Source organism: Vidua macroura, chromosome 2 (genome assembly GCF_024509145.1).
Source record: "Vidua macroura isolate BioBank_ID:100142 chromosome 2, ASM2450914v1, whole genome shotgun sequence".
Taxonomy (NCBI): Eukaryota; Metazoa; Chordata; class Aves; order Passeriformes; family Viduidae; genus Vidua; species Vidua macroura.
In genome coordinates this window covers 61380578-61404837 of record NC_071572.1, presented here as the reverse complement: position 1 = coordinate 61404837, position 24260 = coordinate 61380578, and the positions used below count along the sequence as shown (strand labels likewise).

Sequence of the window (24260 nt, the reverse complement as noted above, 5' to 3'; positions counted from 1 at the left end):
TTCCCCAGCCATACAATAAAGGAGATTCTCCTTAGCCCTCGTTTTGTGGTTAATGTATTTATAGAAACATTTGTTTTATTGTCTTTTACAGCAGTGGCCAGATGGGCTTCCATTCTTCTCATTTTCTCTCTGCCTCATTACATCCTTGTTGGTTTCCTGACTTGCTGCCCCTTCTTTCAAATGTCATAAACTCTCCTTTTCACTCTGAGTTCCAGATGAAGTTCTCCTCCCTCTGGCTCTTTTTTCAGCATAGCCTGCTTCTGTGCCCTGAAGATTCCTTCTTACAGCACATCCAGCCTTCCTGGGTTCCTTTGCCCTTTAAGACAGAAAAATTTTGCAAAGCATTTTGCAAAGCGGTACAGTTAGCAAAACACCATTCAAACTGCTCTTGTGTTGTAGGAATAATAGTTTTTGAAGGGTCTCTGGCATTCAGTTGCAAACACCTGTGAGGACATTTGATTATTAACTCTACAATTAGCTCAAAGATGGTAGGTGCCATCTTTTTTGGTTGGTGAGGTAAAAACACCCACTCTGAATGTGCAAAGGGTCAGGCCAGTATGTGTTCCACTGTCCAATAATACCAGTAGGATGAGAATTAACAGTGAGAATGAACATAATGATACACACCTCTGGGCATATCCAGTGGACCTATGTAGTGAAGCGCAGTATGGCATGGCAGCACAGCATTCATGGCCTGCCAGACCCCCGCCACCCTCTGGGGCTGCACCGCTGACCGGAGCACTGCCTGCACATGCCGAGGCACCAGCTCTGCGCAGGCCCTCGCCACCTGCTGGGGCCCGGCCATTTCACCCCACCCCACCACGTGCCTGGGCTGCTGTATAGTCTTCCACGTGGCACCCGTTCAGAGCTGCATGGTGCTGTACAGCTGCCTCTCTTGGCACCAAGTCCTCACTAGGCACCTTGGTTTTTATCTGCATTATTAAATTCAATATAAGTTTCCAAGGTCTTAGGATTTTAATGGCACTTTTGTCATCTTTGTAAAGCTGTATCCTTTATATATTTACCAGTCTGTGTCCATGTATGCATATTTAATGCATTCTCTTTGGTAGGTTCCAATCCCCGATTTCTAGTCCATAATATTAATTCTAATAAATTCTCTTCTTCAAAATCTATGTCCCATTCCCTTAGAAAGTTACTCCCTACCTGCACCACAGAATGTTCTTCCATGGAGATGGATCCTTCCATGTTTTCCAATGGAGTTTTCTTCTATTTAAAAGGAGTACATACAAAGGAAATCTGAATTTTTTAGCAGCTTTTTGCTGTAAAACAGCTCTGGTTGCTGTATAATTTGGGCGGCTCTACACACATGCTTCTGGTTATATCCAGCTCTTTGCTGGTTCAGCAGCTCTCCACGCTCGCCCTTTGATTATTTCTTCAGCTTTCCCACTGTTTTTTTCTGGTGGCTCTGCACACACACCGGCCTGTGTTCTCCTGTTGTGCCCACGGGATCTGGCTCAGTCTGATCACGTCAGTGAGGTCACCACATACTACATTTAATAAATCAACGTGTTTCATGAGGTCGGTGGTTGGAGACAGGGACAACACATACGCTGATGTCCATGTGGCAAAAGAGCAAATTTATTCTTCAAACCCCTCTTTATAAAAGCGATTTGAAAAACCCAGTCTGGATAACTCATTGGTCTGATCTTTTACACTACCCAGCTCCTGGATCAGTGAGATGTCTGCAGCTTAGGACAGAACATAATTGGTTGAGGTTCCTGTCACTCAACTCAAGGGCTGGTTTTATGGAGCCAGCTGAGTATCTTATTTATAGCTGAATTAATTGCCCAGTACAAGCCAGCTTGTACAGTAACATCCAGGAACCTCCTGAACTCTCTCCTCTGTGCTGGATTGTATTTTTAGCAGACATCTAGTGCATTGAAGCCCCCATGAAGACAAGGGCTGGCCACCATGAGACTTTTTGTCTTCCTCTTGGCCCTTGGTTGAGTGATCTGTACCCGGCTCCCACCTGGATATCTGCCCTGTTGGCATTCCTCACAATTCTTACCCACCAACCCTTGACACTTGCATCATCACTGTCAAGCTCTAGACAGTCAAAACACTCCCTCACATACAGGACTACCCCACCACCTCTCCTTCCTTGCCTGTCCCTTCTGAAGAGTTCAGCACCAACCATTGCACCACTTCAATGGTGCCAGTCATCCCACCATGTCTTTGTGATGGCAACTATGCCATGGCTTTCCTCCTGCAACATGACTTCCAGGATCTCCTGTTTGCTGCTCACCCTGCAGGCACTGGGGCAGATGCACTTCAGTTGGGTTATCAATCCCAATGCCATTCTGGGGAGAGAAGCTCCAATTCCTGAGTGACCATTCTCAGGAGCTTCCATGGTTTCTAGCACATCAATAAAACTTACACTCTTGCTGCTTCATTGCAGTGAAGTAGACATTTCCTATGTCTACTGAGGTGGTAGCCTGAAGGACCTCATTAACACACCATCCTTCGAACAATGTCAAGCCACTCCCAGGCTTATCTCCAGTGACCTGGTTTTTATCCCATTCCCCCTTCAAATCCAATTTAAGGTTCACTCAACATGCCCTGCTAACTCCTGAACAAAGATCCTTTTCCCTCTGAGACAGGTGTACCCAGTAGGCTTGTCACCAGTAGGCTTGTTGTCATCTAAACCATCCCATGATCAAAAACCTCAAAATTCTGTTGGTGACACCTGGCTTAAAGCCAGGGATTTGTCTGTACAACTTTCCTGTTTCTACCCTGAACAGTGAACCCCCCAGATCAACCTCCCCCAGTTCTACTGCTGACCATGACAACCTGTGATTGGGAATATGCCTGGAGTCAGTTGGGGTCCAATTTCCTGGCCATGTCCCTTTTCAACTCCTTTCACACCCCCACCCTACTCACTGGTGGGGCAGCATGAGGAGCACCTTGAGGCCTTGATGCTCAGCATTGACTGAAACATCCCTGGTTTATCAATGCTCCCTCCAGCAAAAACCCAACCCACAGCCGCAGGGAAGAAATGGAACTTATCCTCTGCCCAAAACAGTACATTCTCCATCCCTTATTCTATGCCATGTATATCCTGCTCAGGTCCTGTGGTATCCAATACCAACCAGCCCCTTTCCACCCTTAGCTATCATGCACAGATATAATTCCCTTAGTCTATGGACCACTCCTATGAAATGTCTATAAAATGCCCATAAAATGTCCACAAATGTTCACAAAGTCATAGAATCACAAAATGGTTTGGGTTGGGAGGGACCTTAAAGCTTATCTTGTTCCAACCCCCTGCCGTAAGCAAAGACACCTTCCACTGGACCAAGTTGTTCTCCAGGCCCCATCCAACATTGAACATTTCCGGGGATGGAAGCATATACCTGCTCTAGTTTGGCCTTCTTCATGGCTGCTGTGCCTCCAGGGGTGTACCTGCTCTGTTGGGGGCTTATGCATGGCCACACACTTCAAGGTGTTCCAGCATGACCTCCAGCACAGCCACAGACGCTTCAAGGTGTATTTTCTCTGACACGGTCTTACTCTTGGGCCACATTCTCTTCAGAGGTGCTCCTGCTGCACCATGGACATACCCACAGCTACCAATGCTTTGGGGTGTCCTGCTTCCACATGGACACATCTACAGGTCACAGTAAGCAGAAGCAGCCACTAATGAGAACCAGACTAATTTACAGTAAGGTGAGCACAGGAGCCCTGTGGTTTTACTCTCCCTTCCTCCCTGGCCAGGCTCTCTTCACACCAGATCTTACTCCTCATCCCAGGTGTCCCAAGGGGCAGTGTCTCCTCCTCACCAGGGCTCCCCCAGCTGGATTCCTGCCCTCAGCCAGGGATAGTGCTCCTTGCACTTTTCCCCACTACAGCAAATCCTTTGTGTGCCATCCCAGCAAGCCCCAGGACCCCTCCTCCTCGCTATCTCCAGCACCTCCAACTCTCATCCCCCTGACCCCCCCATCACCCATGGATATCCCTCTGTATCTGGCTGTTGTCCATCTCCCTGCTGGCTGATGGTGCCCCTTGTCTGGGGAGGACCCTGCTTCTGATGGACCCTGCTGGTATGTGGGGGTGATGGCTGAGCTTGGCCAAGTCGCTGCTGCCAGCATAGGAGGAGTCAGAGATGGCTGAGCACATGAGTAATAAAGTCTTGGGAGTTTACTTTGGCTTGGAATTGAGGCTGGGGGCCTAGCTGTAGACTGTCATGAGCATTGACCTCATAGTCCCCCTGCTTTGTCGCTGAATCTTCAAGTGTGCTGTGCCCTGCTGTGCAAACCTGGATACCCAGGGAGAGGTACTGTTGCTGACCTGAGCCTACGCTCTCCTCAGCAGCATGACGGGGATTGGGACAAGCATCACATCCTGGGTCAGGAGCACCCTGCACCCATGTACCCAGAGTCTCAGGACATGCTGCTGGCTGGGACCCCAGTGGAGTTGCTACTGGTGGGTGACACAGCAGGGCAGGTCTCAGCTGTCTGAGTGCTGGGACATGCATCAAGGAGGGGCTTTGCCCTCTGATGTAGCTACGGTGCTTTCCCCATCCTGCCCTGCATCTCTCAGCAGCCCCTCCCAGGCCCCACCACCCTCCCTGACCTGACCTTGCTCCTGCTGCCACACCTCCCCAGCCACTTGTGGAGCAACCAGTTGCTTCCCTGTCCACAGCACCGCAGCATCTGGGGATTCCCTTAGGGTGGCTCTGCCCACCATGGAGCATCTGCTGGCCACTGGTAGCCCCCCACACCAGCAAGACCTCCACCTCATCAAGGAGATAGTGCTGGACATGGCTCCCACCTTCTTAGCTACTACTGTGTCCACAGGAGCATTCCAGTGCCATCAACCTATCCATGTTGGCTGCTCCACTTCCACCTCCCTCTGGAAAATGGCAGTTGCCCTTCAACTGGGATATCATCTTCATGATGGAGACCTGCTACAAGTCCCTATTGAGGACTTGTTCCATGAGGACAAGGAGGTCCTCATCCCACTTTTCCAGATGTTTGAGGTTGCTGACTTCGCCCTCTTTCAGCTCTGTTTCCAACTGTGCTCAGCACCTACAACTATGATTTTGTGAGAGTTGATGTCCCTGCAGGACAGTTCCTCCTGCCACTGGGCCACAGAGACATGTGGCAGGGAATGGTCCTGTCCCACCAGCTCTGCCAGGACAGGGAGGTCTCAATCTTCGTTTGGGGGGGGAGGGTGTATGCCATGGGCACATGGCTTTGCGCATCTCCAAGCTGCTCTGACCTGTGGTTTGCAGTGGGGTCTGTGGGCAGCAAAGTGTGACACAGCATGGCACAGCAAGATGCAGTGTGGCATGAGATGGCATGGCAGGGCTGGGTGCCATGCTGTGCAGTGAGGAGTGTGCTACTGCCATTACACTGCAGGCAAAGGAGAAGGGGTCGGGGATGGAGCCACCAGTATCCTGGGGACAGCAGGACAGGATGGGGGACACAGAGATACCTACATAGGCACATGGCAGGTACCTGTGCCCAGCTCAGCCTGGCCATAGTGCCACTGTCCCCAGGACATTGGCTGAGCCTGGCAGGGGCCTTTGCTGAGTGGCAGCTGTGGTGTCAGGATGCAGCTGTGTATGGGGTCTGTGAGAGGTTCTCCCAGGGACAGAGGCTGGAATTAACTGGGCTAGGGGGTGCCGCAGGGCTGCCTTGGGCAGGTCCCTGCCCAGGTGGCTGCTCCACTGCTTGCCTTCTCCTGGATCCTAAGAGTCACTGTGGGACTGGGGTGTCCCCAGGGGGCTCCTGTGGCTCCCTGGGCTGAGGGCAGCTCATAGGGGCTGCATCTGGAGGCTTCTCCATCCCCCCATCCCTATCCCTCCCACATTCTAGGCATCCTGAAGTGTGATGCCCATAGCCCAGGGGTTGCTCAAGGGATTCAGGATCTGTTCCCCAGCCCATCCCACAGCCCAGGGGGGTCGCAGACCCCACAAGCACTTGTGGGAGCCAGAAGGGGACTGGGACACGAGAGCAGGGGCCCTGCCAGCACAGGATGGTTATGGTGGCTGCCTCATGGAGCAGCAGATGGGACTCAGCAATGTCATGCTGAGGAACAGCCCCAACCCCCCCAGGTGCAGAGAGGGATGTGATGGCCCCATCTTCCATGGTGCCTGCACCCCAGGGCTTCTCCACCCACCCTCTCCTCCAGGGCAGGGCACAGCCATTGTGCCAGGTATTCCCTGGGCAGAACTGAGACTGACTGTAGCTCTCTAGCCCTTCGCCAGGCAGGAAGGGGGTGAGGAATGGATCCTACCCTTCACAGGCACCAGGGCTACCTCCTCTCCCTCCCTCCTCATCCCACAGGTGCCCTCTACACCCCTGGGCAGCACCATCCCCAGGGTGCAGGCGACACTGGGCAGCCTTGATGTACTTTAATAAACTCTAGGGTCCCAGAGCCAGCTATGGGAAGAGCTAGTTCCAGTCCAGGCAGCACTCCTGACTCAGCTTGGGGCACCAGGAGCCCCACTCACAATGGGGCCAGCACATGTGGGGACCATGCAGTTCCCAAAGCAGGTCACAGAGATGAGCCTCCCTGGAGGTATCACATGTGCATGCAGTGGTGTGGGGCTGTCAGATCAGGGAGTTGCACTGCAGGGTGCTCACCCAGCACGGGAGTTGTTCCCCCATCTCAGCCCAGGCCTCCACTCTTCCCAGTGACAGGGGCCAGTGCTTGGGACAGCCATCGCACCTCCCTGGTGTCGACACCGAAGGGACTGAGCACCATGCAGGTGAAGTTGGTGTGCAGGTGCTGGTTGTCGAAGGAGCTGAAGTGCAGGTCACGGTGCAGGGCCATCCCCGAGCCCTGCAGCTCCTCTCTGTGGACCCAGCAGGGACCAATCAGTGCCCACTCCAGATGGGCAGACCCGGGGCCCTTGTCCCAGGTGGGGCTGCCCCACTGTCACTGCCCCCCTCTCCCTCACTGCACTGTCCCCTCACGCACAGCCCCATCTGGGTGCAGGCTCTTCACAAAGAAGCCATTCTCCAGCCAGTAGAGCAGCGTCAACTCTGGAAGCTCACTCAATGCTTCACATGACACAGTCACACTGTCACCTGCAGCCGGAGGGGGTGTGAAGGGCAGGAGGGCTGCAAGCGTCCCCAGTGCCCCCCAAGCACAGGCACAGCCCCCCTCCCTAATTAAGGGGAACATTTCCCCACCTCATCAGCACCCCAAAATCTTGGCTGTGGGTGGAGGATTCACCTTGTGTCTGCTGGAGGCTGGCACAGGAGCTGACCCCCACTGCAGCCTCCTCACCCTTAGGCCCTGCCATGGCCCCAAGGGTCTCTCACCTGGGCGAGGAAGCTCTGCTAGCATCCGCAGGATGGTGATGCTGGGCAGCTGCAAGGCCATGGCACCTGGGGAAGAAGAGAGGGGTGAGGTGGGAGGTTGAGAGTGACCCTGAGATTGTACATTTTTTTAGTGGGTGAGGAGGCAGGGTCCCACAAAGGGACAGAAGCACTGCTCATCCCCAGACCCCTGAACAGTCCTTTTGAGGGGCATAGAGCCCAGGCTTGACCTTAGGCTCCCCGGCCCCCCAGTAACCCCCACTTACCTGTGCAGCAAGCAGCCAGGCCCCCCCAGAGCAGGAGGATCCAGGCAGGGCTTCCCAGGGGCTCTGCAGACAAAAATGGAGCTCAGTGCTGGGCACACAGGGATGTTCCCCATGAGCTTGGGATGGTTCCCCCAGCATTTCTAAACCTGGGATGGTCCCGTCCTCTCAGCATCCTCCCAGGTGGCCATGGTACCCCCAGCATGCTCCCCCCAGGACTGCCCAAGTCGACGATCCCGTACCCTCGCATCCGCCCAGCACCCCCCGAGTCTGGGATATCCCGTATCCCCCAGCATCCTCCTTCCGGGGTCACTCAAGTCGTGGCTGGTGCCCCCCAAGGCTGTCCGCCCACCACTCCGGTACATACGGAGAGCCCGCGGCTCAGACACGGGGCGGCGGCGCTCGGGACCGCGGCGCTTTATGAGGCGGCCCTGGGAGGAGCGAAAGGCAGCACTGTGACTCACCGGGACCCGCCCTCGGCCCCGGCGACGTGGCGCGACGCCACTGCACGGGGACCCTCACCTGGACGCTGATGTGTGTCGATGGGTCCTGTGCCGCCATGTCCCGAGGCCCCTGAACATGCCTTGTCCCCAGCACTCCCTGCTCCCTGTGCTCTGTGTCGCCTGCATCTGGGGATACACATCCCTCAGGCACTCCCATGATCGGCATCCCATGACCCCCCCCCCCCCCCCCCACCTCTGGGGGAGCATCCTGGGCTCGATAGGGATGGAGGAGCGGAGTCCAGCTGGGCCCCCCAGTGTCTAGCATATGGGGCGCTGGCTGAGTATCACAGGATTCTGAACATGCTGGTTTGCTCCCCGATGCTTTGGGATCAGGGACAAGGCAGGGTCTGCACGGGAGGAAGGTGGGTGAAGCCCCCAGGAGACTGAGTACAACAGTGGCTGGGGGAGCCTGGGTGTTGGCCCTTGGGTGTCCCAGATGGTGGAGGACAACAGCTTTGCTGATAGAAACCCCCAGGGCTTTAGTTCTTGGCCGCAAGAAGCCATCTCCTGTGTCCCACAGCAGTCCCTCACCGCCAGAGTCAGCCCCTTGACAGTAGATGTGGTTTTGACAACCCACAGGTTACAAAACCAGGGGCCAGGCCCTACACCCCACTCCTCAGCAGCGTCAAGGCTGGGAGCCAGAGCAGGTACAGCAATAGGGCAGAAGCAGCCACTTGAGTCACAGGCCCTGGCAAGTCTTGGAAAAAAGTCCATAAACTCCCAGTGAGTTTTGTTATACATTCCCAGCAGAGAAAGAAGGTGGCAGGAACAGGAGTGTTATCAAGAAAAACCCAGGGCCACATCTCCATTTCTAGGGCTCTTATTTTCGTGTTTCGCACAACACTGCAATGAGTTTTCTTTTGGGTGAAACCACAAGAGGATGCAGCACGGTGCTGGTGTTCCCCAGGGGGAACACAGCCCACGCAGCACCCACAACCATGCCACCACTGTGGTCACTTCCCAAATCCCCTGAGCCAAAAGCTGCCTTGTAGCCCTCCACCAGACCCCAGTGCCCTCAGGGAATATGACTCTAGTGTCCACATGCCAAAATACCACCGCTGGCCCTGGGATTGGGGACTTTGCCCCCACCCACTACCAAAAATTGAGCCCAAGGCCACTTGCCCCAGCAGGACTTTGACATGGGTCCTGTACCCGCAAGGCCAGGAGGATATCATGGAGTAATGCTGGGGCAGGGAAACGCCAGCACCAGCCCAACTTTCACTCCATCCCTTTTATTCCAGTGCCAAGTGAGGGCGGATATACGCAGTGAGGGAGAGACCTGTGCCCTGGGGCAGGGGCACCCGCTCTTGGTGTACCATTACCATTACTGTCACCCAAAAGGGTGGAGAGAGGAATAGCACTGGCCCCACTCCATGCCTTGGCTGACCCCCCCAAGCAGTCAGGGGACACCACTGGACTCCAGGGAGGAACACAAAAAATTTGGGAGCATATAAAAGGGTTCCCCAAGGCAGAGCCCACCATCACCATGCTGGAGAGCAGCCTGGTTCCTGCTGGCATACTCATGGCACCCAGAGCGGACCTGGCAGCTGGGAGTAGCCAGGTGACCTTCCATCCTCTCTTTCAGGGCACTGGGCTCCAGCCTCTCCTCCGCAGCCCCCATATCCCATCCTTGCTGCCAGCAAGGCTGCTCCAGGGTGCTGGCATTGGGAGCCGACAAAGCCTTGACCCTTCTCACCACGGCCTCTCCCGACAGAGCAGCAGGAAGGAGCTGGAGAACAGCCCTCAGCCCAAAGCTCAGCCCAGCAGGGCACTGCAAAGGGCTGGAGAGGGACAGGGAAAGGGGACAAGCGTCTCTTTTCGGCTGCAATAGAAAGTTTTAAATATGCTCATTAAAATAATTGCTTTTTTAAAAAATCCTCCCCTAGCCCCAGCAGGAGGGGCCCCAACGTTGCTGTCCTTGGTGGTGGTCAAGGTCCTGAAAGGTGACGGAGCAAAGCCAGCACCCCTGGTGGCAATGTCCTCTCATGGATCTGCGTCTCCCCACCGCCTGCCCTTACTCCAGCCCGAGGATGTAGTTGATTCCCTGGACCAGTCCGATGATCACCGGCTGCCAGGCCACCAAGTAGCGCAGCCAGTCCAACAGCTGCCCGTACATGACGTGCGGCCTCTCCCAGCTGGGCAGAAAGGAGTTAAAGAGCCATGGGGAAATGGATGAGAGGAGCATGCCCCACTCAGAAGCCACCCAAAGGTGCCCCAAAGCAGGGACAGAGAAGACAGGGGCCCAGGGAGGGATGGACAAGCACCCAGGGAAGGACAGACATGAGTCCTCATGGAGGGAAGGCTGTGGCTAGGCTTGCCTTGGATTTTGCAGGGTCTCTGCCACAGCCACATTCTGCAGTGACCTACTCAGGGTGCCAGGCAAGCCTCTCACCCCTTGTGTGCTCCCACCCACTGCTTCCCTTCCCAAAGTGCTGGCTCCCAGCAGGAGAAAGGATACGGATTACTGAACATCCTCTTGAGATCCACCTTCTCTTTGCAGTATGGACACGTCTGCTTCTTCCCAACAATGCACCAGCCCCGGATGCAGAACTCATGAAACCTGGGGAGTGGCATGTTAAGGGGAACTGGAAGAAGAGGGGGATACATGGCTCAGGTGTGGAGGAAACCACCAAGGCCAAGGAAGTCCCCCCAGAGCCATGGAAACATCCCCCCATGCAAGGATGGTGCATTGCGCAACCACAACCCTTTCCTATAAGGTGCAGCAGCTTCCAGGGACAGTGGACGGAGCTCATGGGGCAGCAGAACAGAGCCAGAGCTTCATGAGCAGCATGAAGGCCCTGACCAATGCATGGGCACCAGGGAGATTGAAACTCTTTAGTGATGGTGCCCAAGCACTGAGAAGGTTTGGATAGACTGGGAGAGATCTGTGACCTGCATGCATTTTGGAAGCCTTCTTCAAAGGCTTCCCAGAGATTAACATTTAAGGAATTTCTCTGTAAGTAAGGGTCTGACTTATAGGTGCTTGCTATGCTCTGTCACAAGGATTGGCACAACCTGAGCACAGCCTGGAGAAGTTACATGGAAAACATGAGGTGACTGCAGCTGACTGCCACATACAGAGGTGTCACAGAGCAAACAGACCTTCCCCAGAATATCTCTGCTGCTCAAACCATGGAAGAATGCCAGGCAGCAGCAACAGGAGTCACTTCCTTGTCAGCCCTGGAGCCATAGATGCAGGAGTGCCCAGCTAGCTGTCACCCCTGAGAACTGCCAGGAGCACCAACCAGCTCCCCTGGCAGCCACACCACCCCAAGCTGCTGCAGTCCCAGGCCCTTGCACAGTGTCAGCCATAAATCTCACCAACAGCTCACAAGAGTTAAATTTAGGCTCCTGTTTTGCCAGCATGACCTTTGCTCAGGCCCAGTTTGGAAACCACCTTGCAGGCAGTAACACAGACAGTGCCAGAGGACATCCCATCTCTACACTGAATCACTACGGGGAAAAACCCTGACTTGCCACCCCAGCTGAGACTGAGCACCAACCAGGACTTCCAGTTTTAAAACCCACTTCCCATCAATCAGCTGACAGGAAGGACTGAGTGACTCTAGCGTGCTAGAAACCTGGAGGAGTTCTGGAGAAGGAGGAAGCTGCTGGGCTGTGGCCAGAACAGGTAGCAACCAGCAGTGCTGGACCAGGGGGCTGTTTTCAGAGGGGGCCAGCAGTGTTTCCCCACAATTCTTCCTTATAGGCACACAGGACCCATTGCAATGCCTCTCTGATGAGGGGCCAGCGTGGCATGGAGCAGGGATGCCTCATGTCCTGACCTCACACCATCACTTCCACCAGAATATCTGCCAGGGGCGAGCCAGATGGGTCACAGCAGATTTGTCAAAAGCAGGTAAAAACTGAGGTGCAGCTCCATGACTCAGCAGAGGGAGCTGGGGATGAGAAGGAAGAGGAAACAACCACTTGTGAGTGGCGACGAAGTTATTTCAGAGACACCTCTTCCCATGCCAAGTCAGTGATGACACAGGCACAGATCACATGCAAATTCAGCCGGACAGCCCTGAGTCCCAGAATAGGCATTTCTTCACCCAGTGCGGGAGAAGCCATGGGGCAGGAGCTCCCTGCTGCTCACCCCAGCGTAAGGCTAGTGAGGCAGGGGGCTGTCACCTGCAGAGAAGGATACACGTGGTTGCAGGAGAGGCGGTAGGTGTTCTCGATAATCCCTTCCTCATTGACATCCACGAAGATCTGCTGGCCACAGACGGCACAGACGCTGTCAGAGAGGTGCTTGGTGGGCATCCCTGAGGCACTGTAAAACTGAGCAAGGGCAGAGCAGAGGGAGAGCAGTGACAGTGGCAGGGCACACGTCCCACACCCGTAGTGGCACAGCTAAACTCTAAGGAGGGCTGGGGTCAGCGCCCCAGGAGTCCAGCTTTGGCCTTTGGGGCTTAAAAACCTTGTTACAGGTTCGGCTGCAGGAAACAACTACAACAGGACAGCTGCTCAGTGATGTAGTGGCCCACCACACTCCAGCCCCATGCACCCTCTCCCCATGTCAAGGGGCCAGCTCTCTTTGTTCCCCAACAGCCAGGTGCGTTTTCAGCTGCCTGCCAGGGGCGTGCCAGGCAGAGACTAGGGGAGAGAGCAGGACAAGCTGGAGGTCACAGCTTTGACCCAAAATGACAACCTTGGGCTGCCAGTCAGATACAGCCCCACCTCCAGCCCTGCACGTCCCTGACACTCATTCAGGGACACAGAGCACAGAGCAGCCACCCCTCTCTATTTCCAAGCCTCGTGGCTCAGCATAGGCCTGACACAACACGGAGAGTGTGGTGAAAAAAACAGGTCCCACACACTCCAGCTGCAAGGGACCCCTCAGGATCATTGAGTCAAACTCCCTGCTCCACCACACTACCTAAAACAAAACCATATGACTAAGGGACTCTGAACTCTGGCAGACTTGATGACATGATCCTGTCCCTGGGGAGCCTTTTCCCTCTGGGTAAATAACCTTTACCCCATGTCCAACCTGCACTTCCCCTAATTCAGCTTCACTCCCTTTCCTCATGGCTGGACAACCACTTCCCCTGGCCACACATTGATGCTGTGCCTGATGCGCCCTAGGACACAGCTGGCCCCTTTTAGCTGTCACGACACACTACTGACTCATATTCAACTTGCTGTCAACCCTAACTCCCTAATCTCTTTCCCTAGAACTCTCTCTGGATTCTTGTTCCCAAATTTGTACCTATAGCCAGGATTACACCATCCCAGGTGGGGAATCTGGCACTTGCCCCTGTTAAATTTCACACAGCTGGTGCTTGCCCAGCTCCCTCTCCAAGGAGGTCACAGCTCCACCTGGTTTAGTACCATGAGCAAAACATGCCTCTGGCAGAGCCCTGGCACAGCTTTGCTCTGAGCATATGACAGAGCCCTGAGAATCTCAGAGAGACGCGAGCTGTGCCAAGGTGTCCTAGTGTGGCAGGCCAGGGGCTGGAGCAGAACCTCAAGGAGCAGCAGCAGCAAGCTCAGAAAGATGGAAACACAAAGTCCAAGACACTAAACAGCTGCTGAAAAGAAGAAACATGACCTACTCCATTGGTGTCCTAGGTCATGTATTTTTGGTGGAGTGGGTTATTTTGATACCAGGTGAGTGGGCTACAGATTTTAGGCCACTGCATCCTCTGTCCACAGGGACAGCTAAAGTTGCAGCAGGTACAAGGAAGGAAGCCCACAGTGTGAATCCTTCCCTGGTGGCTTGCAGGTCACAAGTTAATACAAGCATGGGGGTGACAGAAATGGGAGTGTTCATTGGCACTGGAGATTTTAAATACCCAGGAAAAGAATATTTGTCCATTTAGCAGGGCTAAACACATCATTCTACTTCTCCACAGAATCAGAAAATGGCTTGGGTTGGAAGGGACCTTGAAGGTAACCCAGTTCAACCTCATTCCATGGGCAGGGATACCTTCCACTAATCCAGGCTGTTACAAACTCCATTCAGTCTGGCCTGGAACACTTCCAGGGGATGGAGCAGCCACAGCTTCTCTGGGGAATCTGTGCCAGTGTCTCACCACCTTCAGAGGAAAGAACTTCTTGCCCTGGAGATGGAACCCTGCAGAGGCTGCTTTCTTCAGGAAGGATCTCAGAGCAACTCTTATTACATTAGATCCAAGGACCCTTCCTTGTGGGGGGGATGTCACATTTGAGGGAAGCCAAAGCTGCTGCTGAGACCAACATGTTCCAGGCCTCCTGAAACATGGGGCACAACTCTGGCCTGGGGGACAGTCCATCGTGAACTCACCCCGATGGTTGAGGCCATGTAATCCGCACACATCTCAGCAAAGTCCCGTTCCAGCACTCCGTAGTAAAGACCGTAGAAGAGGAGGGAGATGCCAAAGTCCATTGCATCTTCTGGTTTGATTCTACAACAGAAAAACCATCAAGAGTTTTTTTTTTTTTTGAGGGCAAAGCCACTCTAATAATATTCTAGAGGATGTATTATTTCAGAGAAGTAGTCGAACTCTCTAACAATGAAGCTGGTTTGGGCTAGAGTCTTCTGTCACCACCCATGGACCAGATGCTTCTTGCAGTATAGCAAAAAAAAATGCCATTGCTGCCCCCAGGCTGAACATCACAGAGCTGGGGGAGCTTCCAACAAGTGAGCTGGAAGAAGGGCTCTCCAGCAACCCAGACCAGTTCAGGTACCAGCACCTCACCTGTCATCCTCCCAGGAGTGAAAGGACACCCAATAGTCTCTTTGGCCCCATTAATCAGATTGCCAAGTAAATTGATTTTCCAGAGTAATAGCCAAAGGTGTGTTCCACCCCATCGCCCCAGGAGTGGGAGCTGAAAGATTCACTCACCTGAATAATAGGTTAAGTCCAAAAAGCGTAAACATGACAGCCATGTACCCCACGATCCCAGTAGCATAGCTGATCTTGTATATTAGTAAAAACCATTTATAAACCAGTCTGTAAAGAATTAGAACAAAGAATTTAATTACTTCATTCTTTCCTGAATGAAAGTGTGCCAATCACTTATTTTTCACACTTCTTGTGTTTTTGCAGACACTGCACCTACCCCTCCACATGGGCAAGAGCTTTACATTCCTAATTCAACATGTAACGGTCTGCTTGCAGTCTTGACTTCCAAACTAGAAACCTCATGATCTCCAAAGGCCATAAGGAAGCGTGCTGGGAATGCCCTGGGTGAGGACACCAGCCCACATGGAATCCACCTTTCCATCCCCCACCCAGGTACCAGGTATATTGGGCTGGCTGCCAGCTGCTAGTTAAGCGCTTCACACCCTTTCACATGTGCAGGGCTCTCACACTCCCAGGGTGCAAAGCTTAACACACATCAGGGAAACTGGAAAGAGATCCTTGTAATGGTTACCCTGGGGCTGAGGAGTTTCCCAGGAACAGCAGACGAACCTGGGTGTTGTCTGTACCAGAGGCTTTCGAGTTGCCCGGAAGGTGACAAAAGCTGTGACTGCTGAGAAGAGCACCCAGATCACCAGGAACCGCCACCAGTTCAGCTTGATAGTGAAATACAGAGGCACTACCCACATCTGGAAGAGGGTCACCATCTGCAGGAACAGAGGAAAGGCATTTGGAGCTGGTTCTCTGCTCCTCGGACATCAGAAACACACTGTCAGCCGTGGCAGCCATTCTCCTGCCTGCATCAAATGGCCCTGAATTGCACCAGGAACCTGAAGAGGTCTGACCTAGAGAAGAGCTCAAAGCTCAGCACATGAGTCAGATAAGGAGCAACTGAGGGAGCTGGGGAGGCTCAGCCTGGAGAAAAGGAAGCTCAGGGAGGACGTTCCTGCTCTCTGCATCTACCTGAAAAGAGGTTATAGCCAAGTGGGGCTTGGTCTGTGCTCCCAGGAAACAAGTGACAAGACTTGGAAAAGGCCTCAAGTTTTGCTAGAGAAGTTTAAGGTTACATATTGAGAAAATTTCTTCCTAGAAAGGGTGGTGAAACCCTAGCACAGCCTGCCTGTGATAGTGATGGAGTCACCATCCCTGGAGGGATTTAAAAGCTGGATGTTCAACTTGGGGACAAGGTTTAGTTCAGGGCTTGGCAGTGCAGGAGTGACAGTTGGACTCAATGATCTCAGAGGGCTTTTCCAACCCAAACAGTTCCGTGATTTGGTGAGGGAGTCAGAGGCAGCAGCCACGTAGCAAAGGATACAGCTGGCAGGAGAACACAGAGGAATCATCTCCAGAGGAATGTATGGGAGATGATCCACATAACTAGTTGTTGCAAGGCAGCTACATAAACTTCACCTTCCCAGGATCCCAACACTGCAACCACAGACACCTCAGACAGTTATTACACAAGGCAAGAAGGTTTTGGCTTGCCTCTGCACTACAGCCTATTCCCCAAAAGATCTACAGCTGTGCAGCTGAGCTCTCATAGTGCTGCTGAAGGGAAACAGGCAAACAGGTTTGGTTTAAAGTTCACAGAGAACTACAGGTACTACCTGGAAACATTAAATCAATATTATTATTATTATTATTATGACAAGGAAGTCAGAGTGAAGTTGTTTCAGGTAACTAACAGACTCAGACAAGCTGGTGGCATCAGCAAGTGGCAGGTCTGCTCAGCAGAGTGCTGCAGGAACCATCAAACCCAGCTGCCAGCAGCAAGAAGCCCCCATTACTTCCAAGGAAGCACCCACAAAATGCAGCTTCCCTCAGGACAACCCCCAGGATCTGCTTGTTCATCCCTGATTGAAAGCACTATGTCACACCGAGTTATTTGCATCACTTCAAACAGAAACCTGAGGCCTTCAGATTCATCCATCCTCATCCCTAGCTAGAATCCCCAGTGTGCTGGGAGAAACAAGGGATGCTGGGAAAACAAGGGAATCAACACCAGACAATAGGAAACCAGGAACGCTTTTCTCATCAGCAAAAGGAGGGCATCACTCAACACTCCCATCCAGCGGAGGCAGAACGGCTGTGGGGGTAACTTACGTTGTAGGAGCGAGGGTGCCGCTGCTTCCACTGAACCAGCAGGAGCTGTGCCACCACAAGTGTGGCAATGAGGATGAGGACCATTTCGGCATGCATCGCCTCGTGCCCACGGTGCTTGGCATGCATCCGTACATGCTCCACCCTACAACAACCAGGAAAAGGTGGCTGAAGAGCACACTGGCGCAGACTGCATCCTGGGGTACAAACACCTCAGGAGAGCCAGGAAGACCAGATGGAAAAACAGCACTATGAAGAATTGTGTTTGTGAATAATCAAGAGGGGAAGGGACAAAGGGCTGCTCTGAGACCAGCTAATTTCTACGCTGTGAAAGCCAAGAATACCACTCTGCCCATCTGAGCGTGAAAGAGGTGGAGAACTCCCAATGACATACCTGAACTAATGAACATGGAGTGCACAGTCGGCATAACTTGCAATCCCAGAATGGGCAAGGTTAGAAGGGACCACCAGTGGGGTCATCTCTCTCAACCTTCCTGATCAAGCAGCATCTTCATAGAGCACACTACAACTGTTTGACCCACAGTGTATGCTAATTCTCAATACCAAACCCTCAGCCCAGTTTTGGAACCACTAACACTGTTCTCCCTCTTGTCCAACAAGGGAATGCTGGAAGGGTCAGGGTGGAGAGTGGGGGGAACAGCTGACATCGCTGACATCTAGCAAAACGCTCAAAACCCCACCAAATTGCTTCTCTCCACCCTGAGCATTCTGGAACAAGTGATTTCCAGCCTGATACTTGCCAGACACCTGGGGTTTCTTTGCCCAGCTTGTGCTGTTTGACCAAAACCAAGGTGTAATTAAGAGCTGACAGACATTGATGAGGTCCCCTGTCAGTCATCTCCTCTTGAGGCTAAACAGCCACAGCTCCCTCAGCCTTTCCCCGTAAGAGAGATGCTCCGGTCCCCTCATCATCTCTGCAGCCTCCACAGGACCCACTCCAGGAGCTCCCAGTCTCTCTTGTCCTGAGGAGTTCAGAACTGGACACAGCACTCCAGAGGTGCCTCACCAGGGCTGAGGGGCAGGATCACCTCCTTTGACTTGCTGGCAATGCTATTCCCAATGCATCCCAGGATCCAATTGGTCTCCTTGGCCCATAGGGCACTGCTGTCTCAGGGACAATTTGTTCTTCACCAGGACCCTGAGGCCCTTCTCCATAGAGCTGCTCCAGCAAGTCAGCCCCCAGCCTGTGCTGGTGCAATACGAGAGTCCAGTCTGACTGTGACTTTCAATAAGCATCTGGATTAAATTGGTTCAGCTAAGGAAAAGAGAGGAATTTTTCAGGTCCCTTACTATAAGGCAGACATTGAAGGGCTGGAGGGTGTCCAGAGAAGGGTAAAAGAGTTTGAGAAGGGTCAAGAGCACAAGTCTGGTGAGGAATGGCTGAGGTAGCTGGGGGCGCTCAGGCTGGACCAAAGGAGGCTTCGGCAGAGGGGAAATCTTCTTGCTCTCTACAAGGCTCTGAAAAGAGGGTGGGCCTAGGTGGGGGTTGGGCTCTTCTTCCAGGTAACAAGTGATGGGACAAGAGAAAATGGCCTCAGGTTGTGCCTGGGGAGGTTTAGGATGGATATTGGGAAAATTTCTACACAGAAAGGGCTGTTCAGCCCAGGCACAGGCTGCCCAGGGCACTGGTGGAGTCCCCATCCCTGAAGGGATTTAACAGACATGTAGATATGGCACCTGGAGACATGGTTTAGTGGTGACCTCGGCAGTGCTGGAGGAATGGCTGGACTCTATGATCTCAGAGGGCTTTTGCAATCTTAACTATTCTGTGATTCTATATTTAGCAGCAGTTTAAAAGAAAAAAATATTGCCTTTTAAGACAGTTCATACTTCTTCCCATCAAAAAATTGTGATCCTTTCCTGCCCCACTGTGATCACAGGCTGTGTTGCTGCTTGCACTGGTCAGTAGCAGGAGCTCAGTTGAGCTGTATGCTCCAAATCAGCTCCCAAAACTCACCTCCATCTCTCCTCTGGGGACAAGTGGGAAAGATCGATCTAGGGAGAAAAAAAAAACACCCATGAAATCAGCTGCTGGGAAACTCTGGATTCAGATGCTTTAAATAAGAAACTTCCACATGCCCACAGTGCCAGCATAGCCCAGAGCTGTCCTTCACCTTCCCAGGAAGAGCAGTGACTCTCCCTGCTCCTCCACCTTACTTACACTCCCATATTTTTTTGGAGCCAAGGCTCTATCCAACATCCCATGTGACCAGAACAAAAGAACTGGCTTAAATCCCACATTCACAACGCAGACAGGTGTCTCAGGACACAGAGTGGTGATCCCAGTGAAGCCAATGCTCCCACCAGTAGTAGGAGTCCAAAATCCCACTAGGCTGCAGGAGGGCAAAAGTATGTCACACACCAGCAATAAATCAATGCCAAAAAGATTTCAAAATCAGAGTAAAAGAAAGATTTAGGCCTTGCTTTGCTGAGATAATTGGAAAATCCTCCCAAATATCACAGGCAGGAGCTACTAAGAGCAAGGGGAGCTGCTATTATTAGTGATGATTGACAATGGATACTTGTATCCCATCTTCTGTAGTAAGATTCACAAAAAGCATAAATACTCTCACTTTTGGACAGGGGAGGAGTAAGGGGAGCTTCAACACTGAATTTCTGTTTTCACCTGGAGCTTTATATACAATCATAGAACCACAGAATGCTTTGGGTTGGAGAGACCTTAAAGTTCACTTACTCCAACCCTCCTCCCATGGGGACACCTCCTCTAGACCAGGTTGCTCCAAACACCATCCAACCTGCTCTTGAACACCTTCAGGGATGGGGAGTTCACAGCTTCCGTGGGCAAAACCTTCCCTTGATATCTTCACCTAACTGCTGACAAGCCTTCAGCACTGATCATGTCCCCACACAGGGTCACTGACCAGCCAGCACACCCTGACCCATGGAACTGGGGAGGGAATCCCACAGCTCTTCCCATCATGTTTTCTTGGTGAGACACAAATTCAGATTAAATCAAGAGCAGCTCATCTGGGCTGGGAACATACATGTGGGGTTTACAAATCCTCACAATGCTGGAGACACTCCAGCATTGCTGAGGCATTGGAGATGAAGGTTGGAAACAAGCCATAGCACCAACTGTTATCACTCTTTCCTGCACACACCGGAGATGTGTACACAGGAACGAGCTCCACCTCACCCCACCCCACTGGGTACAGGGCCACAGGCTTGGATCCAGCCTTTATGCTGGAGCTCTCCACAGGCTGGTGCAGCAGCCACCTCACCTGCCTGGTCACTATCACCAGCACACAGATGTCTCTCAGACAGCAGCTCTGATCACAGCCAGGCTCAGCTGACGATGCACAGCTGCCTCATTTCCTCTGTGGCACCTAGTTTTACCCCAGGGTGAGGAGGTAGGGAAAAACACACGACAGCAATCCATCTGCCTGATGTGGAACATCTGCTGAGCTTCACCCCACAGAATTTCTGCCCTTGAGAATCAAGTCCTGAAGAACTTAGATGCAAAATCTAAAGCTATGAAAATCCTCATTGGAGCTCTCTGGCCTGTGTCAGAAGCCAAGGGAAAGTGGTGACAACCTGACACCAAGAAGGGTGTTTGTATTGACCAAATTCCCCGAGCACCTCTGTTCCTAAAGCAGCCACATCCAAATCCATCAGTTCAGTAGTTGCAATGTAATTTGGAGCAAGAACTGCTCCAAACAAACAGGAAAACAGATTTTAAAATGTTTGCTAGTCACTGCACACAGGAGACAGTGAGAAACCCCTAGTGCTTGTTGGCTTCAGCACAGGTCAATCCCTCCACAAGCTCTGAGAGCCACCCGGGTGCTCCCACTGCCTCCCCCCACAAGACCCCCACTCCTCCCAGGCTCTGTCCCCACCCTTGCTGGATGAAGACATTTGACAAGCAGCTTTCAACCACAGCAATAATTTTCATTCCTATAGAGTGGCTCAGCTCGCTCCTTTGTACCACACCAGCAGTCACTCCACAGTGTTGGTCCCATCTCAGAGACTGGGATATTTACCAGCCTTTTTCCTTTGGCATCTTCCCTGAATCTCCAAATTCTTCCAGCAAACGCATTCAAGATGTCTCAGCTCCAAACCCTGTGGAAACACTGCTGGTGTTGCTCAGAGTGGGCTTCTTCTGAGCTGTGCTCCCAAGCCAATCAGGGATCCGTGGCCCTGGACACAATTTTCTCTCAAGTACAAGGACTGAGCTTCACCAGATTCCCCAGAGCTCAAAGCTCCTGAAATAACTTTATTAAGCAGGGGGCAGGGCATGACAGAAAAGATGTTGGGAGGGATCTGACGACTGTCAGGACTTGGCAGAGCAGCCACCCTGAGTCAGACCTTCCAGTTAACCCCTCCTTGATCTGCACACTCTCTTAGCACAGAAGTTCTGGGTTAGAGCTAAAAATGGACAGCAATGGTGAAGCAAGCACCTGCTCTTGCCAGCAAGCGTTCATTCCACTTCTAGTTTGGGGTTGTCTGATTTAACATGCAGTTTTTGGGTCTCTTTCTAACTCCAAAGGCTAGGTAGAAGAACCTCTACTCCTAAATCTCCTTTTAACAGGAGGGGTTTGACAAGAACATTTAGGGTGACTGAAGCAGCTGAAGATCAACTCTACCAAGTGCTCAACTCCAGCCTACTCCTGTTTCAGCATCCTTCAGCTGCCACACCAATACAGGACCCAGTGTGCTACCAACTACAGCTCTTAGACAAACTTTTTGTTTTAAAGAAAAGGAATTAAGAACAATTCTTCTGCTCTCTATCTCCTCTGTAACTCATGATCCTCTCAAAAACCTCAGCCGCCTCCGGGTGATGACTAGGAGAAACTGGATATCTAGGACTAAAGTTTAATCCTCTCCTTGGACGTGGTATCATGGCCTTTGGAAGAACCTTGTGCCACTCTCTGGTTTTCTGCAGGAGCTGATGCCCCAAAGCCTCCACAAACCTGTGATCCCCACCACTGGGACAGTCACAAAATAACCCTCCCCTAGAAAAACACAAAGGCTGTTGATATGGATAACAGCAAAGCTGAAGCCTATGTTCCTCACAGCCCAGGGAACTCGGAGGATCTCTGGGCAAACAGACATGCCGCTGTGAGCTGACTGTAATCCACTTATGCTCTAAATCTCCAAAGGAGACAAAAAGAATGCCTTGAGGATGGAGAATAAGCAGCTACTGATTTCAGTTCAAAGCTCCAGAGCAACCGACAGCACTGATTTCACCTTTCCCATTGCCGCAACCTCAGTCTTTGTCTCCCAGCACCTACCAGGAATAACTTGAAATAAGGGGAAGATAAATCTCTAAAGTGCTGTAAGTCCAACCAAGGCAAGTTGGGATGAGGAATATTCTTTAGTGAAAGTCTGAAGAAATTCTGGAATCTCAATTCTGCATTTTTTCTGCTCATAAGACGCAGGAACAAGGAGCAGGGAGCAGAAATCTCCCAACTGATCAAATATTTGGATAACTGGAAATTAAACCTTTGCCACTGCACAGGCAGAGCCAGGACCACGGGACACTTGGTTTTATTCTGGTGGAATGTTAAACTGCTTTCAGGTCCCCACCACGAGTGGCTCATCAGCAAACTGCTATGCCCAAAGAGCTGCCAAGACCTCAGGACAGCACAAGCAGATCGGTTTTGCACCAGCAATTTGTGGAATCACAGGGATAAACACAGTCTTATATGCACCTCCTCATTCACTGCCTCCTTGTGACGCCCTCTCTGCCAGCCCCTGATGGAATGAAAAGTGGGAATTTCATTTCTGAGGATCGGAGATTTGGATCTTCCACATTTTTACATACAAAGTCACCAAGGAGTATCTTAAAATATAACCAGTAGCAACTCAAGAGTGACTGATCTGGGGTTTAATCCTCCCATCACCCCACTGTACCGCTCTCCAGCAACAACACAAGGCACAGGGCAGAGGTACCAAGCTTCTACAGCTCAGCCACGCCCTAGGGAATCTCCACAACTGGGCCCTGCCAGGAATCTTCTCCAAAACAACCATCAGCATCTGACAATTTTTAAGCCACACCACCAATTCTTGAGGAAAGGCACAAAAAAATTACCTGACTGTACCAGCTAAGTGATTTATGACCCCTGTGCAGCCACTCCCACAGTGCAGACAGGAGGGAACCAAATTCTCCTGGTTCTCTACAAGTGGAAGAAAAACTCCCAAGCACGAAGCACAGGGCACGGTGAAGAGCCACTGCAAAGCCCAGGGCAGCAGTGCTGGAAAGTGGCACGTACACTGTGACAGACGCACCCACCCTGCTTCCAATTCCATCTTTCCAGATTTTTTTTTTCCAGTTTTGTAATTTTTCATCCCCAGGAACATTTAAAAGCCAGCATAGGAACAACAGTTGAGCTTCCATCCCTGCCCTCCTGCCCCCAGAGCCTGCATTGTCCCTTGCCCCATGGGCTCTCCGAACCTCCCAGTGCCACCCTGCCCCGGGACCCTCAATGTCCTCCTACACCAAGGATCTCCCCCGCCCTAACGCCCCCCACACCTACTTTCCCCAAAGGTCTACAAACTCAAAGCGACCCAGAGTCGCCGGCGTCCCATTCCAGGGACCCTCCGAGCTCCTCAGCGCACATCCCTACACCGTTCTCCCGGACCTCTCGTTCCCCAGGCCCCACGTCCGCTGCGGCTCCCCTTCACAGAGCACCCCACAGCGCTGAAGCAGCTTGTCCGCGCCTCCCCTCCACTGCCCTACCCGGTTTCGCCTAAACCGCCCCCCGCCAGCCCCGTGCCCCGCACCTCCTCTGCCTCACGCTCAACGGGGCCGCCAACCTCCACCTCCAGCACAGCCGCCATCTTGCCCCGCCCCCCTAGTGGCCAGCCTCTTCCGCCGCCGTCCGCCAATCACCGAGCAAGCTACAGCACCTTGGGCCAATCACTGGACGCGGCGCTGCCCCGGCGGCCAATCAGAAGAGGGTAGGAGTGGAACGGCTCCCAGACACGCCACTTTGGGCGCATAAAAGCGGTGAGCTGTTACGGCTAGGGAGTGGGTCCCGTTTCTAGGCCCGCAGCGGGACGTGTAATCCCTGTCGACAGCACCAGCCGCCTCGCACCGCGGTACCGGCAGTGTCAGTGCTGCCGGGCCGCTGCCCTGCCCCCGCCCCTTTCCGCCACCGCCTCGCGCTGTTCCGGAAAGGGCACAGGTGGCAGATGGCTTCTGAGCTCCGCCCGCGGGGGCCGTAGCGCGGCGTTGCCCGCCGACTGTCTCCCGTCAGGCACCGCGAC

General features: G+C 52.8%; 2 protein-coding genes across 10 annotated transcripts; both read right to left on the bottom strand.

Annotated features, from left to right (window-relative positions):
• Positions 1–38: 38 nt before the first annotated feature.
• Positions 39–24260, bottom strand: RNF121 (ring finger protein 121). Of its 9 annotated transcripts, none has more exons than XM_053971915.1 (13): positions 23901–24260; positions 18988–19025; positions 17013–17154; positions 15462–15616; positions 14892–14999; positions 14330–14450; positions 12209–12342; positions 10517–10618; positions 10077–10193; positions 8078–8184; positions 7559–7621; positions 7296–7361; positions 39–316 (listed from the first exon to the last, which is right to left on the bottom strand). In XM_053971915.1, exons 1-13 carry the CDS (start codon positions 23991–23993, stop codon positions 282–284), a joined length of 1281 nt encoding a protein of 426 aa, XP_053827890.1. In that variant the 5' UTR covers positions 23994–24260; the 3' UTR covers positions 39–281. The 9 variants fall into 9 exon arrangements, 8 of the variants coding, with proteins under 8 accessions (XP_053827890.1, XP_053827893.1, XP_053827892.1 ...); XR_008435993.1 differs by lacking the exon at positions 39–316 and adding an exon at positions 7923–7986 and having other exon boundaries at positions 23901–24259; XM_053971918.1 differs by lacking the exons at positions 39–316; positions 7296–7361; positions 7559–7621 and having other exon boundaries at positions 8094–8184; positions 10517–10643; positions 12193–12342; positions 23901–24259.
• Positions 6637–7198, bottom strand: IL18BP (interleukin 18 binding protein). The gene is made up of 2 exons (XM_053970343.1): positions 6929–7198; positions 6637–6823 (listed from the first exon to the last, which is right to left on the bottom strand). The coding sequence occupies exons 1-2, from the start codon at positions 7153–7155 to the stop codon at positions 6637–6639; spliced, it is 414 nt and encodes a 137-aa protein (XP_053826318.1). The 5' UTR covers positions 7156–7198.